We start from the raw sequence: 9,454 nt of genomic DNA, 5'->3' as shown, positions 1-9,454 counted from the left end.
AAAAAAGATAGGCATCTTCGAAATAGATACTTGTTGGGACAATAATTTGTTCCAATATGAAAATTATGAAATGATTAAGATGTTTGGTATCCATGATGATTCCAAGACAAACGAACAATTAATTCATTATTTTGGTGATTTCCAACAGCAGTAAATGCAATTTTTTTTTATTATTATTATTGATCTTATACTATAACAAATGAGGACAAACCATGGTATCTTTTTCAAATACTTTTTTTATAATATGATGCACAAAATTTTTTAAAAATATTTTTAAATTAAAAATACATTAAAAATAATGTTTTTCTTCATAATTCTCCTTTTTATATATATATATATATATAATTAGTACATTAAAATTATTGAAAAATATATAAAAATATAAAATGTATAAAAATATAGCATTAATTTGATATTTTTTCAAGTAAATAATAACTTCAAAAGCACTTTAAAAAATAAAAACTACTATCACACCAAACAAGCAAGCCTTGTTATGTTGTAAACTCGCAACTTGATTACTAAAATCTAAATATATATTCTTGACAGTGATCAAAGTGACTAACCACACTGCAAAACAAAACTTGATGTTGTGGTTTTTTGCATTCTTTTTCCTTACCATTTCACATAAATATTTTCTAGCATCATAGAATTATTTTGATTTTCTAGGTTGACATTTTTTAGAAGGATTTATTGGCTCTGCCTGCAACACATTGATTTTCTACATGCTAGTTTGATTTAACTCTCCCAAATTGCTTGTTTGATTATATAAATCAGATAAATTTTAAAAACATTATGGCCTCTTCATTATGATATCGTATTTCTCAAGAGCAAATCAAAGATAAAATTATGTTTGGTAGTGGTATATAAAATAAAATAATTATTTTTTTATCTTATTTAGTTGATGGTGGACAAGATATAATGAAATATATAAAAATATATTTTAAATTACCCTGATATTAATTACTATTAAATTAACTTACATATTAAAAAATTAATTAGATATGATATTTTTTTACTTTAATTTATATTGAGTGTTGAAATTAATAACAGTATAATAACCCAGTTATAAAACCGAGATTGACTTAGTGGGTCGATCTGAGACCCGATCAACCTGGAATTTAGATCGGTCCGAGTTTTAAAAAATAGAGAAAAGGATTGGCTCAGACTATTCCGAGGCAAAACCCATTCAAAACCTAGGTAAAGAACTTGTTGACTTTTTTTAAAAAAAAATTGATCAAAACAATATTGTTTTGATCATTTTTAAAAAAATAGAGTTTAGTAGGGTTAACTCTTCTAAATTGTGATCCGAGAAAAGTCTTTCAGTCAATTTTTAAAATTATTATAATAATAATTTTATATTTATATATTTTAGTTGGATAATTTTAGGATTAAAAGTTATATACAAAAATATTTTACATATAAAAACTCTTAAGATATGTCCCATTTCTCCGTACTTTAAATAAATTTACTCTAAAATTATTTTAAAAATATATTTATTTTAATGTGTTTATCTCTATTTTTCAACCAACCATGTTTTTGTACTATTATCTCGGTCTCTTTTGTCATTAACCAAACGCTTCCTAAAGTATTTCATGAGTTCGTTGGATAGGATATTCTGTTCGCCTTCTGACAAACTGTGACGAAAACTCAGATTTGTCATTTTGGAAAGGTTCAAAAGTCCGATCCTTGTACTCTCTGATTTGTTCCATCGACAAATGCTATGCATTGATAACAAGTGAAATGGAAGAATTCTGCTGTTAAGAGACAAATCAGTTTCCCATAGGAAGAAGTTTTTCTCTCGCATATCTCATATATACCAGCTGCTTTAACACCAATCTTTTGAGCAAGCAGAAATGAATCTTGAAATGGTTTTCGTCTTGCTTTTCTTACTTCTACCACTCTACCTTCTCCTGAGACAGAGAATTTCAGGAAGGTTTCCACCGGGTTCTTTAGGGTTACCCATCATTGGCCAAAGTATCACCTTCCGGCCGCATGCCATGCGCAAAAATACAGATGAAGAATGGCTACGGATTAGAATAAGAAAATACGTTCCCGTCTGGAAAACGAGCCTCCTTGGGAAACCAACAGTATTCCTGTCTGGGGCTGCAAAAAATTTCATCTACAATTGTGATGGTAGCATTCTTGCCGGTCAGAAACCGCTGTCGGTGAGGAGGATTTGTGGTCAGAGGAATATTTTTGAATTGAGTGGCCATGAGCACAAGCGCGTCAGAGGAGTACTGGTATCACTCTTAAAGCCTGAAGTGTTAAGGCATATGTCGGTGAGATGGATGAAAGAATCAGAAAGCATTTCGAGATGCATTGGCATGGAAAGCAGAAGGTTTCTGTATGTCCATTTTATCTAACAACAAAATATCAGCACATCTCTTAAGAATATTTTAAACCATAAATCTAATTCTGCCATCTCCTGACTATAAATCATAGGCAATAAATGCGCGCGCGATATATCTATTTTTATCATCGCATTGTAGGCAATGCCATTGATGAAGAGCCTCACCTTCAACATTATGAGCTCACTGATAATTGGAATAGAATGAGGCGTGAGAAGAGAAACACTTGGAGAGCTCTTCCAACAACTCATCAAGGGTGCTCTTTCAGTACCAATCAATTTTCCCTTCACACGCTTCAGTCGTAGTCTGAAAGCAAGGGAGGAAATCAGAATGATCATCATGTATACACGAAAAAAGGGCTGAACAGAAACATCAAACTGCCTGTCCTCAACAAGATCTTATCAACACGTTACTTAGTCTCAGAAATGAAGACTTTTCAGCAGCATTATCTGATGAGGAAATTGTAGATAATGTTATCACTGTTATGATAGCAGGGCATGACACAGCCACCGTGCTCCTCACTTTATTGATTAGACTTTTAGCAAGTGATCAAGCTATTTATGCAAGCATAGCTAAAGGTACGCAACTAAATCAATTCTATAATATTGAAAAATATCGCACAACTTCATGGAAATTTACCGAAATTTGCGACTGCAGAACAAGAGGAGATTGCCAAGAGTAAGGCCTCTGGAGAGCTTTTACATCGGATGATTTTGCAAGGATGAAATACACATGGAGGGTAGCATTGGAATGTCTAATTAGAATGACCCCTCCTGTATTTAACTCCTTTAGGAATGTCCTTAAAGATTTCGAGTACGAAGGGTACCTTATTCCCAAAGGATGGCAGGTGTGACAAAATTCTATGCTTGTTTTACTTTCCATTGTAGCTTAATAACTAGAACAACATGATAACATATAACTCTTGTACCAAGTTTCAATTTTTTTAACTCAGATAGCCTGGGCAGCCTGCAAAACACACATGGATAACTGTCTTTTCCCAGATTCAATGAACTTCGATCCAAAGCATTTCGATATGCAAATCCCACCGTATAGTTTTGTGGCATTCAGGGGAGGAGCGCGAATATGCCCTGGTTATGAATTTGCAAGACTTGAAACTCTGATTACAATGCATTACCTGGTGAACAGGTTCACATGGAAGCGCTATATCCCTGACATTTCTTTTCCGGAGATCCAATGCCAACTTTAAAGGATGGACTGGAGATTGAAATTGAGCCAAAGGGACCTCTCAAAGTCAACTCAATGCATACTCCTGCAATTTTGGGCTCTTTTCCTTTAATAAACTTAAGAACTGAAGCTGTTATTTGATTTTACTCCACAACACAGTCATGAGATTTTCAGATTTAACTGTTTGATTGTTCATCCAGAAAATACTTCCAAGCTGCAGTAGGTCGGCTAGAAGAGGCAGTTTACAAGACTAAACTGGAGATAATGAAGAAAATGAGAAAACAGCTCCAGATTTAAAATGCTTTATATGTGGCAGAAACAGCCTTGGAGTCAACAACTCAATCTGGAAAAACTACGTCTCTGAGTTGAGAACCTGTAAGTTATGACTTAGTTCTGAGTTCTAATTTAGTACAGCTATCTTAGATTAGATTAGGATTTTCTTTATTAGTTAAAAATGCAGAAAACGTTATCTGCCCGTATCCATTTACTACAGGAAAGCGAAAGCAAACCCAATTTCAATTCTCAATCTCGATTCTATGATGCCATGTGTATTGATGAGAAGGATGGCCCCTGTATACACTGCAAGTTTGCCAGCAGCCAGTTGTCATCTCTGACATGTAGGAAAACATATCAGGATTTTGAAAAATAGAGCTAGCTCCTTTATTGCTTCTTGGTGACTTCCAATGGAATTTTGATGTAAACATGCAGGAGGTTGGATCGGTATTCGAGTATAACTTCATATTATTTGTCCTGTTTTGAATTTCTAAAACTTACTTTCAGACTGGTTTGAGATTTTAGGACTACGGCAAGTATATTACGCGATAACATGTGTTCTTGTCACACCTGTCAGCAACAAGATTCCTGCTGAGCAAGGAGTTGCAGATTCTTTTTCTTCTTTCTGCCTTGACACGTCTTAGTAGGATATTTATGCATTCCCAGCAAAATTTTTATTTCATTTCAATGTGTGATCATGACATTTACATCCCTGGACAAAAGCGTAAGTCGTTAGGGTTCGCCATATTTGATATTCCACCCACCTTATGACAACACTGGAGGAAATTCAGATTTGTCAATTTGGAAACGTTCAAATATATCAAATCCTTGTTATTTACAATTTGGTGCATTAAAAATTGTTTAGCATCAGCAGCTGAGGAAAAAGATACAAGAATACTGCTAATGTAGACCGGCCGGCAAGGACAACAATAAGAGATTTGTCAATTTGGAAACGTTCAAATATGTCAAATCCTTGTTATTTACAATTATTTGGTGCATTACAAATTGTTTAGCATCAGCAGCTTAGGAAATAGATACAGGAATACTGCTAATGCAGACCGGCCGGCAAGGACAACAATAAGAGATTTGTCCATTTGGAAACGTTCAAATATATCAAATCCTTGTTATTTACAATTTGGTGCATTAAAAATTGTTTAGCATCAGCAGCTTAGGAAATAGATACAGGAATACTGCTAATGTAGACCGGCCGGAAAGGACAACAATAAGAGATTTGTCAATTTGGAAACGTTCAAATATATCAAATCCTTGTTATTTACAATTTGGAGCATTAAAAATTGTTTAGCATCAGCAGCTTAGGAAATAGATACAGGAATACTGCTAATGTAGACCGGCCGGCAAGGACAACAATAAGAGATTTGTCAATTTGGAAACGTTTAAATATATCAAATCCTTGTTATTTACAATTAATTGGTGCATTAAAAATTGTTTAGCATCAGCAGCTTAGGAAATAGATACAGGAATACTGCTAATGTAGACGACCGGCCGGCAAGGACAACAATAAGAGCAATAAGAATCAGAATTTCCTGTAGGTAGGATATTATTCTCAACACATTTCATATACTCGCAGTTGCACCAAAGTTACGAGCAAGAAGAATGAATCCTGAAATCGTTTTTGCCTTGCTTCTTTTCCTTCTCCCTCTATACTTCCTCCTCACAAGGAGGAGTTCCAAAAGGCTTCCACCTGGTTCTTTAGGTTTACCCATCATAGGCCAAACCCTCAGTTTCTTAAATGCCATGCGCAAAAATACAGCTGAAAAATGGCTTCAGAATAGAACACGAAAATATGGTCCTGTCTCAAAAATGAACCTATTTGGGACCCCAACAGTGTTCCTTCAAGGACAGGCTGCAAACAAGTTCATCTATACTTGCGATGGCGACACACTTTCCAGTCAGCAACCATTGTCAGTAAAAAGGATTTGCGGCGAGAGGAATATATTGGAATTGAGTGGCCTTGAGCACAGGCGTGTCAGAGGAGCACTTGTATCATTTCTAAAACCTGAAGTGTTAAAGCAAAATGTTGGTATGATGGATGAACGAATTAGAAAGCATTTTGAGATGCATTGGCATGGAAAGCAGAAGGTTATGGTAAGTTGAACAGCAACATTTGAACACATCTTCAACTGTTATCTTATTGATAGTTTTATTTTTGAAAGAGTAAAGGAAGAAGCAGGAGAGATTAAAAGACTGCAAGAATAAGAATACTTGTGCCAAGTAACCTTACCTTGTTAACAATGCCAAGCAATTTGTCTAAGTAATCTTTGATTGTCTCGGACTCTTTCTTCTTTTGCAACTCAAATTCTCTTATTAAATTCATCACTTGCATTCCACGTATTCTTTCATCTCTTCCATATTCTTCCTTCAAATAATCTCAAACATCTTTTGCTAATCTAAGAGATATAATTTTGATGAAAATAGTTGTTGAAACAACAATAACAAACAAACAAGCTTTTGCCTTTAACTTCCTAATTTTTCTTTCCTGATGACTTTTGATCTGAGTCGTGGTGATGTAGGCGAAAGCTGAAGACAGCAAAAACAAAGAAAAAACACAAGAATTTTAATGAGTGAAAGAGACTGCTGATATAAACCTCAAGTTCGCAGATTTTATTTTCTTTAGAATAACAGTGATAGTGTGCCTTCTTAGGACGTTTACAAAGCTTTAAATAGACTAGAAACCCAACCTCAACTAGAAAACAAAAATATAAATCCGAGATTATAAAGGAAGAAAGTATAAAATCCAAAAATAACTAGGAAAATTATAAAAACTGCCAAAACTAGGAGGTCTAGGGTGGGATTTTCAAAATCTAATAATTTAACAGTCGAATCAAAAGTTATGGTTTTTTTCAGCTGTTATTCGAGTCTAGCGCGACCAAACTTCTTCTTGGGCTTAGGCTTGTCCTACTGGTTCATAAATATATGTGTTAGGCTATCCATGTAATCTATTTTAGGCAACTCTTCATCTAGTTGTAGCAGATATACACCTAGTTACTCAAAATCACCCATTATCACAAGCCCAGTTACATCACATGGTTAGATTGTTTGGCAGTGAAGGAACTTCATAATCCTCTTTCATAGCTTCCTATAGATCTAATGCCTCAGGTATGTCTTTATTTTCACTGCTTAAAGCTGGTAGTTTTTTCCATCAAAAGACAAGAGGAGCAATTTGACTTCAGCTTCCATCATAGATCCCTTAAAAAGATTGTTCTGATACTAATTGATAGTTTTTTTTTAGAAAAAAGAAAGTAAAGGAAGAAATAGAAGAGATTAAAAGACTGCAAGAATACTTGTATGTTGCATACAGGGATTATTGATTGCATTTATTTGATAAGCATCCTTACAAATAAATAGTAGTAAAAGAAAATTGAAATGCTAACTAACAGCAACAAATCATGCTATGATGTGCTAACAAACTAACAACTCCTACATACTAAGACAATTTTTATTTTCTGGAAACATAAAAATCTGAAGCTAACAGAACAAATAGGCAATATAAACTTATAGCAGTCCTGAAGCAATCTTCAACACTTATCACTAGATTGTGAATTTGCTTCTTTTGTGCTAATAAATTGTTTTTTTTCTCTTCACGACACAGGCAATGCCATTGATGAAGACTCTTACCTTCAATCTTATGAGCTCACTTATCATGGGAATAGAACAAGGTTCAAAAAGAGATGTACCAGCAAAGCTCTTCCAGCAACTGATGGAGGGTCTTATATCAGTACCAATCAATTTGCCCTTCACACGCTTCAACCGTAGCCTCCAAGCAAGTGAAAAGATCAGAGAAATCGTCATGGATATTATTCGTGAAAAAAGGGTTGCATTGGACCATCAAAATGCCTCTCCTCAACAAGATCTAATCACTAGCTTGCTTAGTCTCCGGAACGATCACAATTCTGTAGCATTATCTGATGAGGAAATTGTGGATAATGCTATTATTATAATGATAGGTGGCCATGACACATCCTCCATCCTCCTCGCTTTCTTGATCAGGCTTTTAGCCAAAGATCCATCTGTTTATGCCGGCGTTGTTCAAGGTAGGCAACTAAATGAATATAAAAAAGATTAAATGATTGTAAATTAATCAATAACAAATTACTAAAATGTGTGACTGCAGAACAAGAAGAGATTGCCAAGAATAAGGCCTCCAATGAGCTCTTAACATGGGATGATCTTGGAAGAATGAAATACACATGGAGAGTAGCTATGGAGTCTCTAAGGATGAACCCTCCTGTATTTTTTTCCTTCAGGAAGGTCCTGAAAGATTTCAATTATGAGGGTTACCTTATTCCCAAAGGATGGCAGGTGTGATACAACTCTACTTCTGCTTCTCTTATCATTTGTGAACATCAGTGCTGAGTTTCAAATGTTTTGCCGCAGGTGATGTGGGCAGCCTGCATGACACACATGGATGGTTCTATCTTCCCAAATCCATCGGATTTTGATCCAAAGCATTTCGAAAGGCAGTCATCAATCCCCCCATATAGTTTCATGGGATTCGGAGGAGGACCTCGAATATGTCCTGGATATGAATTTGCGAGACTTGAAACTCTGATTACAGTACATTACCTGGTGAACATGTTCACATGGAAGCTTTGTTGTCCTGAAATTTCTTTTTCTAGGGATCCAATGCCAACTTTCAAGGATGGACTAGAGATAGAAATCGAGCCAAAGATTCTTGGAGAAATCATCTAAGTGTATTCTTCTGCAATAATGGGATCTATTCCCCTCGACCAAAGTTATAATTGATGCTATTATTGGACTCTACCCTTTCGCTAATATTCTTTCAACCTCTATGCAATGCAAATAAGAATCCAACTACTGGCGCTCCATCTCAGTCAAACATTTACTACTGGAATTTCAGCAGAATAGCCCATCAAGAATGTTGCATCTATCATCTCCATGAAAGAAACAATGTGTAGTACTGAACTCATAAGTGACCTCTCAAATATATTCACTCCAAAACATGATTGATTAGATATTGTGAAGATTGACGATGATTTTTGGTTGATTCTTTACCTAGTGGTCTAGAACTACTTCGATGATTCTTTATCTTTCAAAACCAATATTTTGAAGATAATAATGACATTTGATCATAAGCACCCCAATCTTGTGCGATAACCTCGAATCAAGAATTATTAGCCCAATGCCTCCTCGTGTTAGGTTATTATATATGAACTATGGAATCCTAACACGAGTCCACCAAGCCAATTCTCCCCAAAACATTTCAATGATCATAGACTCTTCAAGATCCTACCATCAATCTATTTCGTTGGATTAGGCTTGTAAGAGGTAAGCTAGATATCCAATATTCAACAGGTCATGATACACATATATTATATATCTATAGATATAAACTTGTTTAGAGAAGTCTTTATATATAAAATAAAGCTGCATCCTCTGATCACTTTGCATTCATCACTTAGAGCTTCAGATTAGACAGTAGACTTGGACAAAAGATGGTTTTATTATTAAATACTTTCTTCAGTTCTACAAAAAATAGTTAACCTTTGTCTGCATATACAAGTATTTAGTAACAGAAATTCTGCTGTCCAAATTCGGCAAACATATGACATGCTGCCTTGCAGTAGTGACAAGGGCTGAATTAATCAGTATATACTGGGTGACACATT

At 34.9% G+C, this 9,454-nt stretch overlaps 1 protein-coding gene and 1 long non-coding RNA gene across 2 annotated transcripts; both read left to right on the top strand.

The window, feature by feature from the left end:
- The first annotated feature begins 1,773 nt into the window (after positions 1-1,773).
- On the top strand, positions 1,774-4,358 carry LOC133702657 (uncharacterized). Its single transcript, XR_009843776.1, has 2 exons — positions 1,774-3,908; positions 4,027-4,358. It is a non-coding gene; the product is annotated as an uncharacterized LOC133702657 (long non-coding RNA).
- A 910-nt stretch (positions 4,359-5,268) lies between these two features.
- LOC133703822 (cytochrome P450 716B1-like) lies at positions 5,269-8,833 on the top strand. The gene is made up of 4 exons (XM_062128514.1): positions 5,269-5,912; positions 7,417-7,858; positions 7,939-8,126; positions 8,202-8,833. The coding sequence occupies exons 1-4, from the start codon at positions 5,421-5,423 to the stop codon at positions 8,514-8,516; spliced, it is 1,437 nt and encodes a 478-aa protein (XP_061984498.1). The 5' UTR covers positions 5,269-5,420; the 3' UTR covers positions 8,517-8,833.
- The last annotated feature ends 621 nt before the right edge of the window (positions 8,834-9,454 follow it).

The sequence above is a fragment of the Populus nigra genome, chromosome 9 (assembly GCF_951802175.1).
Source record: "Populus nigra chromosome 9, ddPopNigr1.1, whole genome shotgun sequence".
NCBI lineage: Eukaryota > Viridiplantae > Streptophyta > Magnoliopsida > Malpighiales > Salicaceae > Populus > Populus nigra.
Note: the sequence above shows the minus strand (reverse complement) of the source record. Positions and strands in the feature narration are given on the sequence as shown.

Bases quoted from the DNA above. Each gene is read 5' to 3' on its own strand.
- LOC133703822 (XM_062128514.1), top strand. From the start codon at position 5,421: ATGAATCCTGAAATCGTTTTTGCCTTGCTTCTTTTCCTTCTCCCTCTA. The intron at 7,859-7,938 runs GTAGGCAACTAA...GTGTGACTGCAG, and splicing joins TTATGCCGGCGTTGTTCAAG to AACAAGAAGAGATTGCCAAG. The intron at 8,127-8,201 runs GTGTGATACAAC...GTTTTGCCGCAG, and splicing joins TTATTCCCAAAGGATGGCAG to GTGATGTGGGCAGCCTGCAT.